The sequence below is a fragment of the Archocentrus centrarchus genome, chromosome 22 (assembly GCF_007364275.1).
Source record: "Archocentrus centrarchus isolate MPI-CPG fArcCen1 chromosome 22, fArcCen1, whole genome shotgun sequence".
Taxonomy (NCBI): Eukaryota; Metazoa; Chordata; class Actinopteri; order Cichliformes; family Cichlidae; genus Archocentrus; species Archocentrus centrarchus.
In genome coordinates, this window is record NC_044367.1 from 3,724,339 (window position 1) to 3,746,852 (window position 22,514).

The 22,514-nt window shown below is 37.9% G+C and overlaps 2 protein-coding genes and 1 long non-coding RNA gene across 3 annotated transcripts; all 3 read left to right on the forward strand.

Moving 5' to 3' along the window:
• The first annotated feature begins 1,580 nt into the window (after positions 1 to 1,580).
• On the forward strand, positions 1,581 to 6,128 carry LOC115772521 (ubiquitin carboxyl-terminal hydrolase 37-like). Its single transcript, XM_030718812.1, has 15 exons — positions 1,581 to 1,600; positions 2,272 to 2,330; positions 2,669 to 2,777; positions 2,892 to 2,920; positions 3,076 to 3,133; positions 3,254 to 3,678; positions 3,781 to 3,912; positions 4,013 to 4,136; positions 4,229 to 4,380; positions 5,009 to 5,108; positions 5,243 to 5,319; positions 5,478 to 5,586; positions 5,684 to 5,741; positions 5,856 to 6,013; positions 6,107 to 6,128. Exons 2-15 carry the CDS (start codon positions 2,290 to 2,292, stop codon positions 6,110 to 6,112), a joined length of 1,578 nt encoding a protein of 525 aa, XP_030574672.1. The 5' UTR covers positions 1,581 to 1,600; positions 2,272 to 2,289; the 3' UTR covers positions 6,113 to 6,128.
• A 1,887-nt stretch (positions 6,129 to 8,015) lies between these two features.
• LOC115773108 (uncharacterized) lies at positions 8,016 to 12,657 on the forward strand. The gene is made up of 2 exons (XR_004019071.1): positions 8,016 to 8,148; positions 9,466 to 12,657. It is a non-coding gene; the product is annotated as an uncharacterized LOC115773108 (long non-coding RNA).
• A 4,388-nt stretch (positions 12,658 to 17,045) lies between these two features.
• LOC115772970 (ubiquitin carboxyl-terminal hydrolase 37-like) lies at positions 17,046 to 21,810 on the forward strand. Its single transcript, XM_030719438.1, has 15 exons — positions 17,046 to 17,065; positions 17,737 to 17,795; positions 18,134 to 18,242; positions 18,357 to 18,385; positions 18,541 to 18,598; positions 18,719 to 19,143; positions 19,246 to 19,377; positions 19,478 to 19,601; positions 19,694 to 19,845; positions 20,474 to 20,573; positions 20,708 to 20,784; positions 20,943 to 21,051; positions 21,149 to 21,206; positions 21,321 to 21,478; positions 21,572 to 21,810. The coding sequence occupies exons 2-15, from the start codon at positions 17,755 to 17,757 to the stop codon at positions 21,575 to 21,577; spliced, it is 1,578 nt and encodes a 525-aa protein (XP_030575298.1). The 5' UTR covers positions 17,046 to 17,065; positions 17,737 to 17,754; the 3' UTR covers positions 21,578 to 21,810.
• Positions 21,811 to 22,514: the final 704 nt, after the last annotated feature.

Sequence of the window (22,514 nt, forward strand, 5' to 3'; positions counted from 1 at the left end):
TCAGTTTAATGGACATTTTTTGCAGTGAGTTTATTTGCCCTTGTGATCACTGTTTCATTTTGTTATATTGTTTCTTGTGTTTCCCTTATGTATTCTTAAGTTCCCAGCTGCTTTAGACCAGGGGTCACCAACTACATTTGTCCGAGGGCCGGAATTTTTCTTGGCTGTCTCGGTGTGAGGACCAGATGCTCTTGTAAAGTAAAATAGAATTAATATTATATCCTAAGTAATATATTACCTTTTGATATATCGATTTTCCTTTCAAATTTATACTATTTTATACTATACTATTTATACTATTTTTAACTAGCATTTACAGTGCATTTTCCTGAAGAAAATGCACTGTAAATGCTGAAAGCTGAAAGGCTGCAGCTGAAATGCCAAGAAATGCTTCAAACAGCTGAAACATTATTTGCTGAATGAGCTTTAACAGCTGAAGAAGACAAAAAAAAAAAATTATTTGAAATGCAAAACAGCTGAAATGTCAATAAAGGAGCTAAATTGAACTTGATTTCTCTGAAAAGGGAGAAAAACAGCCTAAAACTTAAACTGGAACTGAAGACAAACCATCAAAGAAAATATTAATAGAAATTTTAAGGTTCAATGTCTTGGCTTCATTTTAAAGTTTTTATAGTGTCTCTAGCTGATGGTATGCTGAAGTTATTATTAAGTAATAGCAGTATTCTCTAGAAGAAGCTGAGCATTTTGATACCAGAACGGTTTCAGTAGCTTAAACGGTTTTTGAGTTTTTAGCGACCGAAAAACGTACGGAAGAATAATAATAATATAGTATAAAGAATACAACAACAGTACTGTGAATGATTCTCCCAGTATCAGACATAACCTGCACACTCTGACTGCAGCTGTACTGAGGCTTATAAAAGATGCTGGCTTTTCTGCATATAATGAACTCTTGTGTGGCTGCTTAGTGGTTATGATTACTTTAGTGTAAACAGGATGTGGTAGTGTGTGTTGTCCTTTCAAAATAAAACCCACTTAATAATAAAACCTTATTTTAAAACACTCAGACATGTTATTTTGACATTAAAGGAAGACTAACCAACATTTAGGCAGCGGGACTGTCAGAAGGGCCTTAGAAAAGTGTTCCCTGTAGCTCGACTCATGACCATTACTGAAACAGGATGCCTGTAAATGTTCTGGATTTTCAAAATTAAATTCTCGTTATATTAAAATGACTAGTCAACACGTTTTTTTTTTTTTTTTGTTTGTTTTTTTGGGGGGGGGGCGGGTCTTGTTAATTAGCTTTTTCAAGCTACTTACATTTTGTTTCCAGTACAGAAAGTTATTTAATTTCCTGACATGTTGGTTCTTTTTGACTGACGATAACTCAAACAGCAGCAGGTGCAGTCAAAACATCTAAAGAAATGTTCTAGTGTGCCATTAAAACACACAACAAGCTGTGGTGTATTGTTTAGGAGTTGCTAGGAGATGAGTTCCGTACAGTTTGATGGTTATGTCACTTCAGAATATTCCAACTTCAAAGGAATTTTCATTATGATGTCACACACTGACATTAAAGACAAGAGATCCCTGGCAGATCACTTTCAGCTGAACTTTGGAAGAGAAACGCTCCAAAGAGGTCAAATCACATTCAAGCATATTTATTTTACTTTTTCTACGAAAGGCAAGTTTTAACAGACCTAAAACACATCTTTTTGTAAAATTTTTAATAGCAAATGTGGGTTTGGGTCCAGAAAGTTGGTATTTTGGAAATTTTACATTGAGCTAAGTGCTTCACGGATGAGTCCTGTGAAATTTTCTGATTTCTGTCTGAACTTGGTTAATTGGAGGCCTAAAACAGTGACTGTTTTAGGCCTCCAATTAACCAAGATCAGCATAATCTTTTTTTTGTTTTAATACATTTGTGTATGGCCCCTTCATGGGCCAATACATAAAACTAAAGCCTGTGATGGAGTTAAGAAATTCAAAAGAAATTGTCTAAAAAGGTTTAAAATTGTGAGGTGGAACTGAAAATTATGGACATAAATCCTACTACTTTAACCAAGAACATTTATTTAAAAGGAAAACAATAACTACATTTCCCATAAAGAGGGACAGATTTTATTCAACTGTTATTGAGCATTATCACAAACATGATGTGAGAAATACTCAGAGCAAAATTATACTGCAAAGAATAATATTTCATTTTTCCTCTGGGACCCAAACTGGAAACTTTTAATGGAAAGACTTGTTATGTTTGTTTTATGCCGTTACTGATGTTTTCTTCTTTCTTTCTTTTTTCCTGAACAGAAATCAAAGCAGAACTACATGGCGGCAAACATGGGAAAACATGACCCGTCTCAGCAGAGGTAAAGAAATGGGCAATTTTTTCATTTAAAGCTTCATGCTTGTTAATAGCAGTGGTTTAGTCTGAACTACTTTGTTTAGTTTGTGTATAGTGATTTCACTTTGTCTGTGTATAAAATTGTAATATTACAGCTTTTTCCACCACTTTTAGTCTTGTTGACCATAAATATTGCTGTCCATTGTTTACACAGATTTAGAGATGAGTGTTAGAAATGTATAAAATGTATGATTTTTGTGGTGAAAATTTTGAGATTATATGACAATTATTGTTATTTCCAGGATGTACTCTTTGTTAAAACAATTCCAGTGTTGAAACTAATATTCATCCTTTCTTCCTCAGCAGTGTCCCGGATGCTGTTGCTGCAACATCTTCAGCCTCACCACCAAAGGCTGAAAAAACTAAAAAAACAAAGAAGACATGGATAAATTGCCTCTGGGGTCTCTTTCAGGTATGGTTTGACAGAAAGCATAAAAGTTTTACATTGACTCCACATTTACGTTTTACTTTTAAGCAACTTTTTTTCTCTTTTTTAAATAACATTTTGTTTCTTCTTTCTCTACAGAAGGACTGTGATTCTGTTGCAGAGGCCAGGTAAGAAACTAGTTACTTTATTAATTCTTTTTACATTTTAAAATATTTTTTTTAACATGTTTTCTGAAAATTTTCACTTGCACGCATGTTTGTATGATTTAACCTCAGTGAAGAATCAGAGCAGTCAAACTAAACTTGTTTCTCTCTATCATTAGTGAGACCACTGCACCGCAGTCAAAGAAACGGTCCAACTGGCATTTTAAATTCTGGAAGGTAAGTTTTATAGAAAAGGTCCCTGTCATCAGACATTTAAGATCAGGACTAAATGACAACATCTTAGCACAATTTGTTGCCCTGTCTTTGCGTAATTGAACAATTTGTTTCTTTCTGCAGAAAAACAATCGGGTCAGTCCAGCATTTGAGTCCGAGTCCAAGTCTGAGCCTGAGTCCGAGTGCCAGCATGAGTCCAAGTCTGAGTCCAAGTCCGAGGAGTCTGAGGAGTCCGAGTCTGAGTCCGAGTCCAAGTCTGAGTCCACGTCTGAGTCCGAGTCCGAGGACTCCGAGTCTGAGTCCGAGGAGTCCAAGTCTGAGTCCACGTCTGTGTCCGAGTCCGAGTCCGAGGAGTCCGATTCTGAGTCCGAGTCCGAGGAGTCCGAGTCCGAGTCCGAGTCCTCCAATGAAGATGGTGCACCTACCAAAGCAGAAACACTGCCTACACTGCAGGACCAACACCCTGCAACACCCCCCGCGTTTACATCCTCTTTTTTGGAAGGTGGAAAAAGGATATTCATCAAGGTCAACTCTAACGACCCTTTTGGGTGAGTACACAGGCACAAGAACCAAGGCTCACATTCAGAAATCAAACTGAAGTAAATTAACGAATTAACACTGATATTATCACCTTTGTGTTTGTGTGTCAGGTTTCCAAATATCGGAAACAGCTGCTACATGAACTCCTGCCTGCAGAGCCTCCTCAGCATACAGGATTTCATTGGCGATATCAGCTGCCAGGAGGATTTGTGGAGTTCAGTTCCTGAAGCTCAGCTCTTAAGGTATGCTACATCACCCTTAAAGTTTCCTCACAAATCTAAAGAACAAAGTGAAACAACAGATCTAACAGCAGAAATGTCTGTTTTCCTTTTCTTTCTACAGGCGACTCATTGACATCAGGGACTGCCGTAAATCGACAGATTACAGCGTTAAAAACAGCCGCCTCTGGTCCTTTAAGTGTGCATTCGCAACCTATGCTTTAGACTACGGAGACAGTCTACAGAAAGTGAGTCAGCTAGTTGGATGTTTAGTTTTTTGCTCACCTTTCTGATTGCTTATGTTCTGTTTGAAAACTCCTTTGTGTTTCTCTGTTCGCAGGATGCTCATGAGTTCTTAATGTTGCTGGTGAATCAAATCCAAATGATGTCCCCTCACCTGCAGCAGCATGCAGCTGTCTTGGGCCAAAGTTACACCTGCCCAGTGGAAGGCAACTTCTTTTTCCAAATGGAAAACACGAGGACATGCAAGAGGTAAGTGAACGCAGTGGACAGCTGCGCTCTGTCTAAAACGCAGGGCTGGTTCTCATACATTTCTTTTCGAGTTTATTTTTGGTAGTGCCCAACAACCAGCACTCATTGTAGTTAGTTTCTCACTGGTTACAACTTTGGGCCCAGTAAGTCTGTGGTGCCAGTGCTTGACCAGTAGTTTATGAAATAGTCATGACTTTTAATCTAATCAGTGTTTCCGGACATGAATTTTTAAGTCTTTGTTTACTGGACTTTTATCATCATCAGGCTGGTCTCTGATTCATGTCCATTAACACAAAATTAATGTTTTCCATATGTCCACATTTGGATGGGCAGGCATTGCTGTTTACACCTCCTTTTGAGATTCTCATAGGGACAGATTTTTGCAGTTCAATTAATTAATCATTAACTATCCTTAGAAACTACTCTGCTAGGTTTGGGTAATAAAAGTACTTCATAAGGTCAGGAAAAGATCATAGACTGGGTTCAAATATAACACCCACCCATTTTTGGACTATTGGTGTCCATGTACACAAATAAATATATTGACTTGTCTTGACTATTTCATATTATGCCATGAGACTGAATATTGTGGTCTGACCTGCATTTTCCTCCTTTCTTTAATGTGTAGTTGTGGAGTCCAGTCATCACACAAGGAGGGCTTCACAAGTTTATCGTTAGACCTCGTTCCAGAAGGCTCCATCATGGGCATGTTAGAGGCATACCTGAAGGTAAGATCACCAGTTCCCACACAGTTGTATTTTCCCTTATCTAAACACACCTGTTTTGTTAGTGTTTATAGTGTATGAGCATATGTTGTGACTGTTTCTAACATACAGCCTGTTGTCTCTGTGCTGTTCTTCAGGAAAAAGAGTTAGAGTTTAGGTGTGAATGCGGAGGGATGATATCGGGACTGGAGTCATCCTTTGATAGCCTGCCAAGGTGAGTGATGTCACATCAGAGCTAATCAACTGACCTGAGCAGTTTCTCAACTGTGGTCCACTGATCCTCTGGGGTTGTGAACAAAATAATTCAGAAATCATTTTCTTCCATCTTCTTTGACACTCAATCTTCTTCTGTTGTATCTTTTTGTCTTCCAGAGTTTTAATCTTGCATCTCAAGAGGTTTTGCATTACTCCATCTTACAATCTGGAGAAGCTGCATAACCCCATCTGGCTGCAGAGGGACTTGATAGTTTCATCCAAAGAGGTAAAAGCAGAATGCAAAACATCTCAGATAACCAGATTAAACACCAAAATGATTTAAGACTGTGTGACACTAACTCTTTTGCTTTGTTCCTTCTCAGGATGGTGCGTGCTTTAGTCTGGTTAGCATCATAAACCATTATGGAAGCACAGAAATGGGTAAGAAAAATCTGACTTGTTACATACAAACAAGTATTATTATAATTATACCCATAATTGTTGTAATTGTAATTTTAAGTTTCTGATTTTGACTGTTTTTAATTATCCTTTTAGGACACTACACCTGCAATTCAGTCCATCCCGAAGAAAGGCCAGAAAGTACAAGAGACTGGTGGCTCACTTTTAATGATGCACAAGTCTCTGAAACAACTGGATTCGACGTCTGCGAGCAACAGCAGCGTTTGGCCTACATCCTGTTTTACAAGAGAATTGTAAGGAAGCAGTGACAATCACATCCTGAACTGAGAGAATTTTAAAATATGTTGACACCTTGTTAAACACATGTATTTTGTCTTCATTCTCAGGTTTAGAGTGCCAAAATGCAGAGTATCAGTCTACAGGTTGGGGAAGAACGAAGATCCGAAACCATCGTTATTGACCCCCTGGAACAACTACTGCTAGCCCCTACCCTTAGGAGGATGGGTATTCCCCCAGAGAGCCTGGTTCCTCCCAAGATTTCTTCCTCCAAGAGGGAGTTTTTTTTCTTGCCACTGTCGCCCCACATTCACTGTTACAGAGAACAAACCATCTATTGATAAGAGAAATGACTGATTTCCAAATCGTACTGATTTGGAAATCAGTCATTTCTCACTAGTAGAGATGGTTCTTCTTTGAAACAGTGTTTGGCTTGCTCTCTGGGATGAAATAAATAAATAAATAAAAAAAAAAAAAAAAAAAAAAAAGACTGATAAGAACATATTATTAAAGCTAATTGCTACAACTTTTTAGCAGCAATTAGCTGGGTTATAATAGTTTTGGATTTTAAATTATAGTTTAGTTTTATTTCATTTTAACTTTTGTTACTCTAATTAAGTTAGTTTTAATTAGTGGTTTTTGTTAGTTTTTCATACTTCATTTGTCAGGTGCACCATAAAAAAAAATTGTATTCAAGATACAGGGTTCATACACCTTTTCCAGGATCAAATTCAAGCACTTTTTAAACACTTTAAGGCTCATTTTCAAGATTTTCCACCACATTAACACTGTGATACATTTTTATACAAATAGATCCATCTCTAAAAATATTTCATATTTTTTAATCACATTAAAATGATATTATGCCATAAGTCACTTGACAGAAAACAATAAATACTGATAGTTAATGCGGGAAACTTTATTCTACAGATTCTGAGCAAATCCAGTTAAAAACAGCTCTTAGACATTAGACTCCATAGACTCTGCCCAAATGGTCAAAAGTCAGTTTCTTCACAGAAATTTAAACTTAGTAACTTGAAATTTCAAGTAGTGTTCTCAAAATTTTAAAAAAAGAACCCAAAATTTCAAGTTAATAAGTGAATAGTTGATTAATTTAGCAGAAAACATACATGCGGACTATTTTTGTCATTATTTTTTCATAAATGAGGCAGGTAAAACCTTTTGGAGCTGATTTTGAAGTGTGGCATTAGCATTTGCTGTGAAAGCACAATATGCAGTCAAAAGAGCTCTCTAAGTAAAGCAGGTCATCATCCGTGGGTTGCAAAATAAATCCATCAGAGTGACCAAATCAACAGTATTGTTCATTTTAAATAAATAAAGAGCACACTGGTGAGCTTTAAAACATGAAAGGGCCTGGATGTTTCCTGATTACTGAGGATGTTTCCTGAATGGAAAACATTTCATCATCAGTGCATCATTCTAGCATTTCCATTAGTTTTTTTATTTTTTTAAATTGTCCCCTGTGTTTCTGTTCTATTCTATTCTGCTGGTGTTTCCAGTCTTCTGGTTCTTGACTCTTATTTCTTTGACATGTTGAAATGATATTATTGATTTATGTGATGTGATTTTTTTTTTCTCATGTGGGAAAACTTGTAAATGGATATTGAATTTGTTGTTGTTCTGTTTTATAGGCAGTTAATGGTGCTGCACCCCTCTTGTTTTATCATTTAACCTCATTTTTGTTATTTCAAGTGACCAGCAGCTGTTTAGTTTTTGAACAAATCAGAAACACCCACTGAAGTGAAACCCCCCCCCCCCCCCCCCCCCCCCGAAGTGAAGCCCCCCCCCATTACAGTATTTTTTTTTTTTCATATTTATATTGTGTCAGACTACTTTCCTACAGTGTACAACTATACAATTACCTTTACCTTTATTCCTTTTTCTAAAACGAGACTTAAAGAATGTTTTCTTGACAAATAAATGATCCTTTTCAGCCATTTAAAAAACAAAAGTGTGTGTGTGTGTGTGTGTGTGTGTGTGTGTGTGTGTGTGTGTGTGTGTAGGAGGGTCAAGAGCCAGTGGAATGCTGCTCCATTACAAGCCAATGGGCTCGGAGGATGTCCAGCAGCTCCGCATGGAGGCGGCAGACGACAAGAAGGTGGCCTCATTGTGGTTGGCTGCGATGCACAAGGTAAAATAAGCACAACACCGCAGACTGTCAGTGTGGCTTTATTATACAGCTGCTCAGCCTGCTTACAAGGTGCCTAAAATGGCTACAGTAGGGAGGCATGAAAATAATTTTATTACCTTTAATCATCCATATAATAAATAAACCAGCAAACAAGACGTTTCTACTCAGGGAGACGAGCAAGCCTGTTTTTTTTTTGTTTGTTTGTTTGCTTGTTTTCCATATCCCAACAGTTTTAGCCAAACTGTCAAAAGAATGCTTTTAATTTAGGTTTAGTTGGGTGGTCATCAGGGACAGTGTGCATCAAGTTGGAGGAGAACTTCACGATAAGCTCTTTTGACAACATAAAGTAACAGATTTGCTGTTTGTACCCTTTGTGTTAGTTTGGCTGTGAGGTCCTTAATAATAAATAATAAATAATAATAATAATAATGTTGCTTTCTTATTAGTTGGCACCTTATAATTAGACAATGTGTGTCTTTGCCTTTGTGTAATAAGTGCATCATGAGAGTTTAGCACAAAATTAAGGAGTTCATAGATTGAATGATCAAAAAAGAGTAAATCAGCAACAGTTTTGATTCACTTATCGAGCAGCAGATCCACAGCTGATCTCCCCAAAGATCAGCTTCTTAAAAGTGAACTTTTCCAGCTTGGTTTTATTTATTACTGTAAACTGAATATGTTTGAGTCATCAGACATGAAGGGAACTTTGAGCATGTCATCTTCAACTATGGGAATATAATCACTAATGTTTGAGTCAAATATGGCTCTGAACAAGCACCTTGTTGTCCTATTTTCTTAATATTGCCTTCTCTGTTTCTTGGTGTCATTAAAACACTGTACATTAATATAGTCACTCAGCGTTATCACAGACATTTAATGCAGACACGTTGGCATGATAAATAAAACGCAGACCAAAGGGAGCGCTCAGGCTAGTTAAAGCGCTGTGGAGCCAAGTTTGGGAATACAGCAGTAGCATCATAACCTGTCCTGTGGCTCCCCCATCAGACTGGAGCTTACACTTTCTCCTCCCCAGTAACCACAAACCCAAGATTGAAGTTCTTCCATCTTATAGTTTTGTTACTGTAAGTAGTATTCTTAGTATTATAATCTTCTTTATCATGAAGGCCAACGTGTGATGGTTTTATATTTCATGTTTTATTTTTTGGCAGAAGAAGCCATCAGCCAGGTGTAACCGTATGTAGCTGTGTGCTGTCTGCAGATGCTCGTCTTAGTTTAGACGGGAAAAAGAAATCAGGAACATTTTTTGAGTTTCATATTAAAAACTCTTTTATTCTCTCTCCCTGCTCCTGTCCACAGGCAGCCAAACTGCTGTATGAAGCCCGAGACCAGTGAGGGCCAGGACTGAAGCTCCAGGCAGCGCACACCCAAGTGTTTTGTACCCCTCTCAGCCGGGTTTGGTACCGTTTGGATTTTATTAACACCAATTCTCTTTCTGCTTGTCTGATTCCTCATTGGTTCTTGATACCAGTTCTATTCATGGTAACTTTTGCAAGAAATGTTTGTATGAAAAAGGACTTTTATTACCTCTATAACCAGTACTTTGTACATAATGTTTACCACAAGTATGCTGCTTGGACCTTTTCTTTTTTAAAGAAATCATTTGACATGCCTGTGAGACTTCTTTTAATCCGCTTTGATTTAATTCATAAATCAGGGCATGCAGCATTAATGTTTCTACACAAGAATTAGCAGGAAAAAGGTGTTTTTGTCATCAATTTAAAATTCTTTACAGGATTGATTAGATTCTCATGTTTTTTGTTTTTTTTTCTTGCATCAAAATGTGACATTGTACCTTTTTTTTTTTTTTTTTTTTAGAAACCATCTTCCACGGTTAAATCATGACAACACAATAACTTTACATGATGCTATAACAGGAGGGATTAGATTCTTTATGGACTTGCTTAGGTTACTTTAACAGAGCCAAGCAGGGCCTGGGGTATAGAACCCTCAGCAGTACCGGGATCTTCCACATAGAGCATCATCACAAGTAGTTTAAAGGACAAATCCACCCTGAAACCCTTTATTGCAGATAGAAAAGCAACTATGTCTGATGTCCCTGGCACTTCAGGATTTAACTGCACAGAGGACATGCACTGGATCTAACTGTGCAGCAGTGTGACGTAAACACAGTGTGAGCATTTGGCTCTCATTGACAGTGTGAAGTGCTGCTCGTATTGATGAACCAGCAGAAAAATGTCAGCCGAATCTGCAGCTCTTCTCAGTTTTAGTCATTTTGGTGTCCAGCTACAACGTTACTGCTCTGGTTCACTCTCAGCACTGTTTTTTTTTTTTTGGCTGAATACCAGCTGGTTGACGTAGTGGAGCAATAAGCAACTAAAAAGCCAGAGATTTCTCTCTGCAGTGGTGGAGACCAAAACCTGAGCTAAAAGAAGTGAATTGATTTAGATCTATCAGGTGAACATCAGCATAACTCCACATAAATGATAATATTGCTTTGAAAATGGGATGTAAATGCTACACAAATGAAAAAGGCTTTAAGAATAATTGCTTAAAATAAAGAACCGTGGCTCTGCTAAATCCTTAGCGGCAGGTCCTGAAAGAGCAAAATCATCAGGGCAGAGGCCAAGAAAGTAGCTTATTTAGTCTGCGGGAGCACGAACTCTGCAGGATCCAGCGCCGGAGCGGGTTTTGAGCAAGCTGTGAGACAGATTTGTGTCCAGTCTAAATAAAAGTCAGATTGCATGGTGGATTTCTCCTTTAACACACCAACTGTCACGACAGTTAAGTTTAAATATTGAAAAATGAGGTGAAATCTTTTCTCTTTCAGTTGTTAGCATCTTTGCTACAAATATTCATACAGGCGTACGTGTTTAGGCCTTTGTGTCTAAGAAAACTTCAACTTTTCACTGATTCTAGTGAAGTATAAACACACATAAATAAATGCTTTAAATGTAGTTTCATGTATTGAAGTTTTGTATAAAATATATTGTTGAATATTCCTACTTTAACATGAGCTGTATACGTATTTGCGCAATTTTTAAAGCTGAGGTATGATTATAGTTTTTGTAATACTTGTATATTCCTTTTTGTCATTACTCTAAAACCCAAACAGCCTGTTTTTTTGTTTTTTTTTATCTTTATTTTTTTGTCATTATTGTGCAGATCCACAAACAGGATGTGAAATCACAGCCTTCCATCAGCCATGATGAGGTGATGGGTTTATTAGTTTGGCAGGTTTTAGCTGTATATTCCAATCAAGTGTTGAGCACACAAAAACTGTAATCTCCACTTGTTTTGCAGCCAAATGTATCCACTCACACACTGCATTTTAAAAATAAGGTTTCTGAAAGGTGGCATCAGTTTGTGCCTCTGGGGTATTGTACGGTGACATCTGTAATTTCTAAAAAAAAAAAAAAAAAAAAAAAGGATTTCTAACTAAATAAGTACGTAGCATTAGCAATTGAATGTATTTGAAACTACAAATTGAGCAGAGATCTAAGTCTGAATGGGATGATCCTGAGATGATACAGTCATTCATATAATAGCAGGTTGTCATACTGTAGGGGGTGAATATACCAGATGGCAAATAAATAAAATGCAGCTGCAGGGAAAGCTGTGAAAATTAGAGTAAACTGAACTTAAGGTTTTTTTTAAAGTTCTTATTATTCATACAGTGTGCTTGACTCTAAACCTGAGTTAATGCGTCCGTTAACCTGAGTTAATGCGTCCGTTAAAGGCACAGTAGCTCCTCAGTTGTTGATGTTTTGGCTACTTTTAGCAGAGTTTGGTGTTTTTGCAGTTTTGCAGACGTCTGCATGTCTTCCTTTGTCCCAAGCTTGAGGAAAGAGCTCAGAATAGGGCAGCCTTTAGTGACACGGTTCAAACCGTGTTCTCCACCCCACCAACACTTAGTGACAAAGTTTATTTTTATACTCCCCTTAGACTGTAAGTCCTAGTTATCTCATGTTTCTCGAAGAGAGAAGATGATGGTAAAGTGTTTGTGTAAAAGACATTTGTTTGTTCCAGTTTGAGGTATTGCTGTGCAGTCACGGGGTGTAACATTTTCCCATTCAGCAGCTGGTGGAGGGGGGGCAGATGTCACAAACTGCACAGTTGCCAACAAAAATCATAGTCTTTAGTATTTTGCCCAATATTTATATTTTTAATCCCCCCCCCCAGCACTGCATGTTGAGCAGTAATAGGATGCATCTAAATGATACACACACTGCTGAAATTCATTATTGAATTATTAGATTGAATCACTTAAACACACATGGGCATGAGCACAAAAAGAAACAAACTGTTGAGTTTTGCATAGTTGGCTCACAGTGCGGCCGGCTCCTTCCTTTAAAATGTAATCATAAGTTTTTATTTTAAGTTTGCACTACATGTGAAGTCACCAAGTCATTGCTCAGTGTTTGTATCTGCACTTTATGGCCACTTTGCAGTCATTTTTCCCCATTAAATCTTTTATTTTGCTCAAAATGCTAAATTGGATTTTTCTGTTAATAAAATCACGTTTTTACATTTGCTGTGTGTTTATTTGGAAAATGTATTTCTGCATGGACGCAAACTCGCAGTCAGGAAGAAAATACTGAGCTGGTAGAAAAATCTGAAGGTGATAATGGCAACAAAAAAAAAAGAGGAAAACCTCAGATGAACAAGAGAACATGCCATATTACAGCACGTCATTATTTACCAAAACTGAAGCTAAAATGCAGAAGCAGTTAGCTACTGAATCATGGAGTGTACTCAGTATTTCACACTGCTTCTGCATTTTGGCTTAGTTTTTGTTAAATAATGACACCTGTAATGTGTTGTTCATAAGCTGCTGAGGAAGTCTGCTGCAGGGCAGAGAGGATAAATGAACAGCTAATGGGCAGGTGGGTTCACTGTGCTTCTTACAGCTCAGCACAAGCAGGTACCTGATTAATTTTAATGGAAGTAAATTGTTAAAGCTGTGCTGTGGCTTTGTTTTCATGGAAATGTCTTTCTGTGAAGAAAAGCAATGCACTGATTTGTAGCGGCTGCCAAGGTGGTGCAGTGAGAATAACTTGATCCTGAACACCACTAAGACAAAGGAGATGGTAGTAGACTTTAGGAGGACAACACATGTCATTCAACCTCTGTTCATCGAGGGGGGTGAAGTGGAGCTGGTTTCAGATTTTAGGTTCCTGGGAGTGCATCTGCAGGATGATTTGACCTGGAGTATCAATACGACCAGCATTGTCAGAAAGGCCCAACAGAGACTGCATTTCCTGAGGGTTCTTAGGAGCAACCATCTGACCCAGAATCTGCTGGTGTCTGCTGGTGTCCTTCTATCCTGACCTACTGTCTGTGCGTGTGGTTCAACAGCTGCACAGCAGCAGACAGGAAAACACTCCGGCGAATCATCAACACTGCTCAAAAGATCATAGGCTGTCCCCTGCCCTCCCTCCAGGAACTGTTCAATGGCCGCTGCCAGAGGAGGGCACAGAACATCGTCCAGGACCCCTCACACCCTGGACACTCCTTGTTTCAGCTGCTGCCATCAGGCAGACGTTTCAGGACAATGAAGGCCAGAACAGGAACAGCTTTTATGCCACGGCTATCATTGAACTGAACTCTGTGTGGTTAAATGGACAGTGATGTGGGGTGGTAGTGCTGACTGTGTGCGTGCGTTGGTGTGTGTATCGGGGCTAGATTCTTCTGTTAATTTACTATTTTGTATTGTATTTTATTAATCATTTTTATCACTCATATTTTTATTATTTTATTATTTGTCTGAGGCACCTAGAAAGGAATGCATTTTAAAATTCGTTGTGCAACTTGTGTGTACAATATTGAATTGAAAATTGTACAAACCACAGTGTTAAGATATATACTCTCAAATGCATAACAGACAACGGTTAATAACTTCATTAAAAACTGACAGAATAAAAATAATTACAATCAGAGCTCTAACAGAGTCGTAGATTAAGTCTGTGTTTACTTTTAAAATTGGAGCATGTGAATGCAGTTTGTCTCCTCTGCTCTTTTCTTGTTCTCTGCTCTGTTAAAGGCAAACAGCCGATGAGGACGCACAAAAGCTCAACAGTGATTCAAACAGGAGGAGGAACTTTCAGGATGTTTCTTCATTCTTCTTCAAACCAAATGGCAGAAAAACATTTAATAATATTATCAAAAATGATGCAAAAACAACAGCTCATGAAATAAATTATATTTATTCTTATTTTCTTAGTGAGAGGGTTCTCGGTGCTTTTGGATGTTTCCTCTGGATCTTCCATCCATCCTGCCTGTCCCAGCTTGTCATGGGTGAGAGGTGGGGTGCTACTGGACAGGCTGGCCGTCTATTGCAGGGCTAACACAGAGAACCAGACAATCATTCATGTTCTTAATCACATCTATGGTCAATTTGGAGCCATTAATTAATCTAACATGCATTTTTTTGGACTGCGCGATGAAGCCAGAGTACCTGGAGAGAACGTGCAAACTCCACACAGAAAGGCCTCAGCCAGGTGGGTGGGTTCAAACCCAGGGGTGTCTTGCTGTGAGGCGACTGTCGCTCTCTTTCAAAAGACAAGTTGCCAGAGAACAGGAGACAAAAGGGATTCACATTCTTGTTGATGTCTGAAGTGCAGAAGAGGATGAGCCACACTTGGAATTGTTTTTATGGGGTTTCAGTTCATGCATATAAAATAAATGAATCTTTTCCTTGTAGTCATCTCAGACACACAGGTCAGCACCAACAAATAAAGAAAGGTACAGCAGCACTGATGCAAGAGGCATGCTTGACAGATTATAGGTCAAAAAGTCATTTACAGCAGTTTAAATACGGGCAGTCCGTTTTGGGGAAAATACTAGAAATCATTAATTGGCAGAAGATCACTTTTTGGCACAACACCCCTTAATGTGCTTTGGAGGAGTTTCACAGTAAGCCTGCTGCTGCTGCAGTGACGCCTGATTTTGTGAAGTCAAATATAACTTGCAGCAAGTCAAAATAATCCTCATCTCCCACCGCATCACCACTATTATCCAAAAATGAGCCGCCCTGATGGGCTTTTTATTCAGATTTCTCCTCGACTAATGTCATTCAGACAAAGTCCACTAGAGGGCAGAGACGACAGCTAAAGCTCTGCCTCATCTACTGCCAGCTCAAGGAGAGAGAGGTTATTAAGATTCCTCGCAGCTGAGAACAAGAAGAAAACTGATTCATTTTTATAGAGCTAAAATATATGATATTGTAACCTTATTTACATTGGCATGTATTTATTTTTGGTCACATTTAATTTGTGTGGATTATAATATAAATTTGTTGTCATGGTCTCGGGTCTGCAACCCTTTGTTTCTCAGTTTAATGGACATTTTTTGCAGTGAGTTTATTTGCCCTTGTGATCACTGTTTCATTTTGTTATATTGTTTCTTGTGTTTCCCTTATGTATTCTTAAGTTCCCAGCTGCTTTAGACCAGGGGTCACCAACTACATTTGTCCGAGGGCCGGAATTTTTCTTGGCTGTCTCGGTGTGAGGACCAGATGCTCTTGTAAAGTAAAATAGAATTAATATTATATCCTAAGTAATATATTACCTTTTGATATATCGATTTTCCTTTCAAATTTATACTATTTTATACTATACTATTTATACTATTTTTAACTAGCATTTACAGTGCATTTTCCTGAAGAAAATGCACTGTAAATGCTGAAAGCTGAAAGGCTGCAGCTGAAATGCCAAGAAATGCTTCAAACAGCTGAAACATTATTTGCTGAATGAGCTTTAACAGCTGAAGAAGACAAAAAAAAAAAAATTATTTGAAATGCAAAACAGCTGAAATGTCAATAACGGAGCTAAATTGAACTTGATTTCTCTGAAAAGGGAGAAAAACAGCCTAAAACTTAAACTGGAACTGAAGACAAACCATCAAAGAAAATATTAATAGAAATTTTAAGGTTCAATGTCTTGGCTTCATTTTAAAGTTTTTATAGTGTCTCTAGCTGATGGTATGCTGAAGTTATTATTAAGTAAGTAGTATTCTCTAGAAGAAGCTGAGCATTTTGATACCAGAACGGTTTCAGTAGCTTAAACGGTTTTTGAGTTTTAGCGACCGAAAAACGTACGGAAGAATAATAATAATATAGTATAAAGAATACAACAACAGTACTGTGAATGATTCTCCCAGTATCAGACATAACCTGCACACTCTGACTGCAGCTGTACTGAGGCTTATAAAAGATGCTGGCTTTTCTGCATATAATGAACTCTTGTGTGGCTGCTTAGTGGTTATGATTACTTTAGTGTAAACAGGATGTGGTAGTGTGTGTTGTCCTTTCAAAATAAAACCCACTTAATAATAAAACCTTATTTTAAAACACTCAGACATGTTATTTTGACATTAAAGGAAGACTAACCAACATTTAGGCAGCGGGACTGTCAGAAGGGCCTTAGAAAAGTGTTCCCTGTAGCTCGACTCATGACCATTACTGAAACAGGATGCCTGTAAATGTTCTGGATTTTCAAAATTAAATTCTCGTTATATTAAAATGACTAGTCAACACGTTTTTTTTTTTTTTTTTTTGTTTTTTTTGGGGGGGGGGGGGGGGGGGGGGGTCTTGTTAATTAGCTTTTTCAAGCTACTTACATTTTGTTTCCAGTACAGAAAGTTATTTAATTTCCTGACATGTTGGTTCTTTTTGACTGACGATAACTCAAACAGCAGCAGGTGCAGTCAAAACATCTAAAGAAATGTTCTAGTGTGCCATTAAAACACACAACAAGCTGTGGTGTATTGTTTAGGAGTTGCTAGGAGATGAGTTCCGTACAGTTTGATGGTTATGTCACTTCAGAATATTCCAACTTCAAAGGAATTTTCATTATGATGTCACACACTGACATTAAAGACAAGAGATCCCTGGCAGATCACTTTCAACTGAACTTTGGAAGAGAAACGCTCCAAAGAGGTCAAATCACATTCAAGCATATTTATTTTACTTTTTCTACGAAAGGCAAGTTTTAACAGACCTAAAACACATCTTTTTGTAAAATTTTTAATAGCAAATGTGGGTTTGGGTCCAGAAAGTTGGTATTTTGGAAATTTTACATTGAGCTAAGTGCTTCACGGATGAGTCCTGTGAAATTTTCTGATTTCTGTCTGAACTTGGTTAATTGGAGGCCTAAAACAGTGACTGTTTTAGGCCTCCAATTAACCAAGATCAGCATAATCTTTTTTTTGTTTTAATACATTTGTGTATGGCCCCTTCATGGGCCAATACATAAAACTAAAGCCTGTGATGGAGTTAAGAAATTCAAAAGAAATTGTCTAAAAAGGTTTAAAATTGTGAGGTGGAACTGAAAATTATGGACATAAATCCTACTACTTTAACCAAGAACATTTATTTAAAAGGAAAACAATAACTACATTTCCCATAAAGAGGGACAGATTTTATTCAACTGTTATTGAGCATTATCTCAAACATGATGTGAGAAATACTCAGAGCAAAATTATACTGCAAAGAATAATATTTCATTTTTCCTCTGGGACCCAAACTGGAAACTTTTAATGGAAAGACTTGTTATGTTTGTTTTATGCCGTTACTGATGTTTTCTTCTTTCTTTCTTTTTTCCTGAACAGAAATCAAAGCAGAACTACATGGCGGCAAACATGGGAAAACATGACCCGTCTCAGCAGAGGTAAAGAAATGGGCAATTTTTTCATTTAAAGCTTCATGCTTGTTAATAGCAGTGGTTTAGTCTGAACTACTTTGTTTAGTTTGTGTATAGTGATTTCACTTTGTCTGTGTATAATATTGTAATATTACAGCTTTTTCCACCACTTTTAGTCTTGTTGACCATAAATATTGCTGTCCATTGTTTACACAGATTTAGAGATGAGTGTTAGAAATGTATAAAATGTATGATTTTTGTGGTGAAAATTTTGAGATTATATGACAATTATTGTTATTTCCAGGATGTACTCTTTGTTAAAACAATTCCAGTGTTGAAACTAATATTCATCCTTTCTTCCTCAGCAGTGTCCCGGATGCTGTTGCTGCAACATCTTCAGCCTCACCACCAAAGGCTGAAAAAACTAAAAAAACAAAGAAGACATGGATAAATTGCCTCTGGGGTCTCTTTCAGGTATGGTTTGACAGAAAGCATAAAAGTTTTACATTGACTCCACATTTACGTTTTACTTTTAAGCAACTTTTTTTCTCTTTTTTAAATAACATTTTGTTTCTTCTTTCTCTACAGAAGGACTGTGATTCTGTTGCAGAGGCCAGGTAAGAAACTAGTTACTTTATTAATTCTTTTTACATTTTAAAATATTTTTTTTAACATGTTTTCTGAAAATTTTCACTTGCACGCATGTTTGTATGATTTAACCTCAGTGAAGAATCAGAGCAGTCAAACTAAACTTGTTTCTCTCTATCATTAGTGAGACCACTGCACCGCAGTCAAAGAAACGGTCCAACTGGCATTTTAAATTCTGGAAGGTAAGTTTTATAGAAAAGGTCCCTGTCATCAGACATTTAAGATCAGGACTAAATGACAACATCTTAGCACAATTTGTTGCCCTGTCTTTGCGTAATTGAACAATTTGTTTCTTTCTGCAGAAAAACAATCGGGTCAGTCCAGCATTTGAGTCCGAGTCCAAGTCTGAGCCTGAGTCCGAGTGCCAGCATGAGTCCAAGTCTGAGTCCAAGTCCGAGGAGTCTGAGGAGTCCGAGTCTGAGTCCGAGTCCAAGTCTGAGTCCACGTCTGAGTCCGAGTCCGAGGACTCCGAGTCTGAGTCCGAGGAGTCCAAGTCTGAGTCCACGTCTGTGTCCGAGTCCGAGTCCGAGGAGTCCGATTCTGAGTCCGAGTCCGAGGAGTCCGAGTCCGAGTCCGAGTCCTCCAATGAAGATGGTGCACCTACCAAAGCAGAAACACTGCCTACACTGCAGGACCAACACCCTGCAACACCCCCCGCGTTTACATCCTCTTTTTTGGAAGGTGGAAAAAGGATATTCATCAAGGTCAACTCTAACGACCCTTTTGGGTGAGTACACAGGCACAAGAACCAAGGCTCACATTCAGAAATCAAACTGAAGTAAATTAACGAATTAACACTGATATTATCACCTTTGTGTTTGTGTGTCAGGTTTCCAAATATCGGAAACAGCTGCTACATGAACTCCTGCCTGCAGAGCCTCCTCAGCATACAGGATTTCATTGGCGATATCAGCTGCCAGGAGGATTTGTGGAGTTCAGTTCCTGAAGCTCAGCTCTTAAGGTATGCTACATCACCCTTAAAGTTTCCTCACAAATCTAAAGAACAAAGTGAAACAACAGATCTAACAGCAGAAATGTCTGTTTTCCTTTTCTTTCTACAGGCGACTCATTGACATCAGGGACTGCCGTAAATCGACAGATTACAGCGTTAAAAACAGCCGCCTCTGGTCCTTTAAGTGTGCATTCGCAACCTATGCTTTAGACTACGGAGACAGTCTACAGAAAGTGAGTCAGCTAGTTGGATGTTTAGTTTTTTGCTCACCTTTCTGATTGGTTATGTTCTGTTTGAAAACTCCTTTGTGTTTCTCTGTTCGCAGGATGCTCATGAGTTCTTAATGTTGCTGGTGAATCAAATCCAAATGATGTCCCCTCACCTGCAGCAGCATGCAGCTGTCTTGGGCCAAAGTTACACCTGCCCAGTGGAAGGCAACTTCTTTTTCCAAATGGAAAACACGAGGACATGCAAGAGGTAAGTGAACGCAGTGGACAGCTGCGCTCTGTCTAAAACGCAGGGCTGGTTCTCATACATTTCTTTTCGAGTTTATTTTTGGTAGTGCCCAACAACCAGCACTCATTGTAGTTAGTTTCTCACTGGTTACAACTTTGGGCCCAGTAAGTCTGTGGTGCCAGTGCTTGACCAGTAGTTTATGAAATAGTCATGACTTTTAATCTAATCAGTGTTTCCGGACATGAATTTTTAAGTCTTTGTTTACTGGACTTTTATCATCATCAGGCTGGTCTCTGATTCATGTCCATTAACACAAAATTAATGTTTTCCATATGTCCACATTTGGATGGGCAGGCATTGCTGTTTACACCTCCTTTTGAGATTCTCATAGGGACAGATTTTTGCAGTTCAATTAATTAATCATTAACTATCCTTAGAAACTACTCTGCTAGGTTTGGGTAATAAAAGTACTTCATAAGGTCAGGAAAAGATCATAGACTGGGTTCAAATATAACACCCACCCATTTTTGGACTATTGGTGTCCATGTACACAAATAAATATATTGACTTGTCTTGACTATTTCATATTATGCCATGAGACTGAATATTGTGGTCTGACCTGCATTTTCATCCTTTCTTTAATGTGTAGTTGTGGAGTCCAGTCATCACACAAGGAGGGCTTCACAAGTTTATCGTTAGACCTCGTTCCAGAAGGCTCCATCATGGGCATGTTAGAGGCATACCTGAAGGTAAGATCACCAGTTCCCACACAGTTGTATTTTCCCTTATCTAAACACACCTGTTTTGTTAGTGTTTATAGTGTATGAGCATATGTTGTGACTGTTTCTAACATACAGCCTGTTGTCTCTGTGCTGTTCTTCAGGAAAAAGAGTTAGAGTTTAGGTGTGAATGCGGAGGGATGATATCGGGACTGGAGTCATCCTTTGATAGCCTGCCAAGGTGAGTGATGTCACATCAGAGCTAATCAACTGACCTGAGCAGTTTCTCAACTGTGGTCCACTGATCCTCTGGGGTTGTGAACAAAATAATTCAGAAATCATTTTCTTCCATCTTCTTTGACACTCAATCTTCTTCTGTTGTATCTTTTTGTCTTCCAGAGTTTTAATCTTGCATCTCAAGAGGTTTTGCATTACTCCATCTTACAATCTGGAGAAGCTGCATAACCCCATCTGGCTGCAGAGGGACTTGATAGTTTCATCCAAAGAGGTAAAAGCAGAATGCAAAACATCTCAGATAACCAGATTAAACACCAAAATGATTTAAGACTGTGTGACACTAACTCTTTTGCTTTGTTCCTTCTCAGGATGGTGCGTGCTTTAGTCTGGTTAGCATCATAAACCATTATGGAAGCACAGAAATGGGTAAGAAAAATCTGACTTGTTACATACAAACAAGTATTATTATAATTATACCCATAATTGTTGTAATTGTAATTTTAAGTTTCTGATTTTGACTGTTTTTAATTATCCTTTTAGGACACTACACCTGCAATTCAGTCCATCCCGAAGAAAGGCCAGAAAGTACAAGAGACTGGTGGCTCACTTTTAATGATGCACAAGTCTCTGAAACAACTGGATTCGACGTCTGCGAGCAACAGCAGCGTTTGGCCTACATCCTGTTTTACAAGAGAATTGTAAGGAAGCAGTGACAATCACATCCTGAACTGAGAGAATTTTAAAATATGTTGACACCTTGTTAAACACATGTATTTTGTCTTCATTCTCAGGTTTAGAGTGCCAAAATGCAGAGTATCAGGCTACAGGTTGGGGAAGAACGAAGATCCGAAACCATCGTTATTGACCCCCTGGAACAACTACTGCTAGCCCCTACCCTTAGGAGGATGGGTATTCCCCCAGAGAGCCTGGTTCCTCCCAAGATTTCTTCCTCCAAGAGGGAGTTTTTTTTCTTGCCACTGTCGCCCCACATTCACTGTTACAGAGAACAAACCATCTATTGATAAGAGAAATGACTGATTTCCAAATCGTACTGATTTGGAAATCAGTCATTTCTCACTAGTAGAGATGGTTCTTCTTTGAAACAGTGTTTGGCTTGCTCTCTGGGATGAAATAAATAAATAAATAAAAAAAAAAAAAAAAAAAAGACTGATAAGAACATATTATTAAAGCTAATTGCTACAACTTTTTAGCAGCAATTAGCTGGGTTATAATAGTTTTGGATTTTACATTATAGTTTAGTTTTATTTCATTTTAACTTTTGTTACTCTAATTAAGTTAGTTTTAATTAGTGGTTTTTGTTAGTTTTTCATACTTCATTTGTCAGGTGCACCATAAAAAAAATTGTATTCAAGATACAGGGTTCATACACCTTTTCCAGGATCAAATTCAAGCACTTTTTAAACACTTTAAGGCTCATTTTCAAGATTTTCCACCACATTAACACTGTGATACATTTTTATACAAATAGATCCATCTCTAAAAATATTTCATATTTTTTAATCACATTAAAATGATATTATGCCATAAGTCACTTGACAGAAAACAATAAATACTGATAGTTAATGCGGGAAACTTTATTCTACAGATTCTGAGCAAATCCAGTTAAAAACAGCTCTTAGACATTAGACTCCATAGACTCTGCCCAAATGGTCAAAAGTCAGTTTCTTCACAGAAATTTAAACTTAGTAACTTGAAATTTCAAGTAGTGTTCTC

What these genes read in the sequence shown, in the direction of transcription:
- LOC115772970 (XM_030719438.1), top strand. Translation starts at nt 17,755, where the DNA reads ATGGCGGCAAACATGGGAAAACATGACCCGTCTCAGCAGAG. An exon ending in GGCATTTTAAATTCTGGAAG is followed by an intron (nt 18,599 to 18,718) that starts GTAAGTTTTATA and finishes TTCTTTCTGCAG; the next exon opens with AAAAACAATCGGGTCAGTCC. An exon ending in AACTCTAACGACCCTTTTGG is followed by an intron (nt 19,144 to 19,245) that starts GTGAGTACACAG and finishes TTTGTGTGTCAG; the next exon opens with GTTTCCAAATATCGGAAACA.
- LOC115772521 (XM_030718812.1), top strand. Translation starts at nt 2,290, where the DNA reads ATGGCGGCAAACATGGGAAAACATGACCCGTCTCAGCAGAG. An exon ending in ACGGAGACAGTCTACAGAAA is followed by an intron (nt 4,137 to 4,228) that starts GTGAGTCAGCTA and finishes CTCTGTTCGCAG; the next exon opens with GATGCTCATGAGTTCTTAAT. An exon ending in AACACGAGGACATGCAAGAG is followed by an intron (nt 4,381 to 5,008) that starts GTAAGTGAACGC and finishes TTTAATGTGTAG; the next exon opens with TTGTGGAGTCCAGTCATCAC.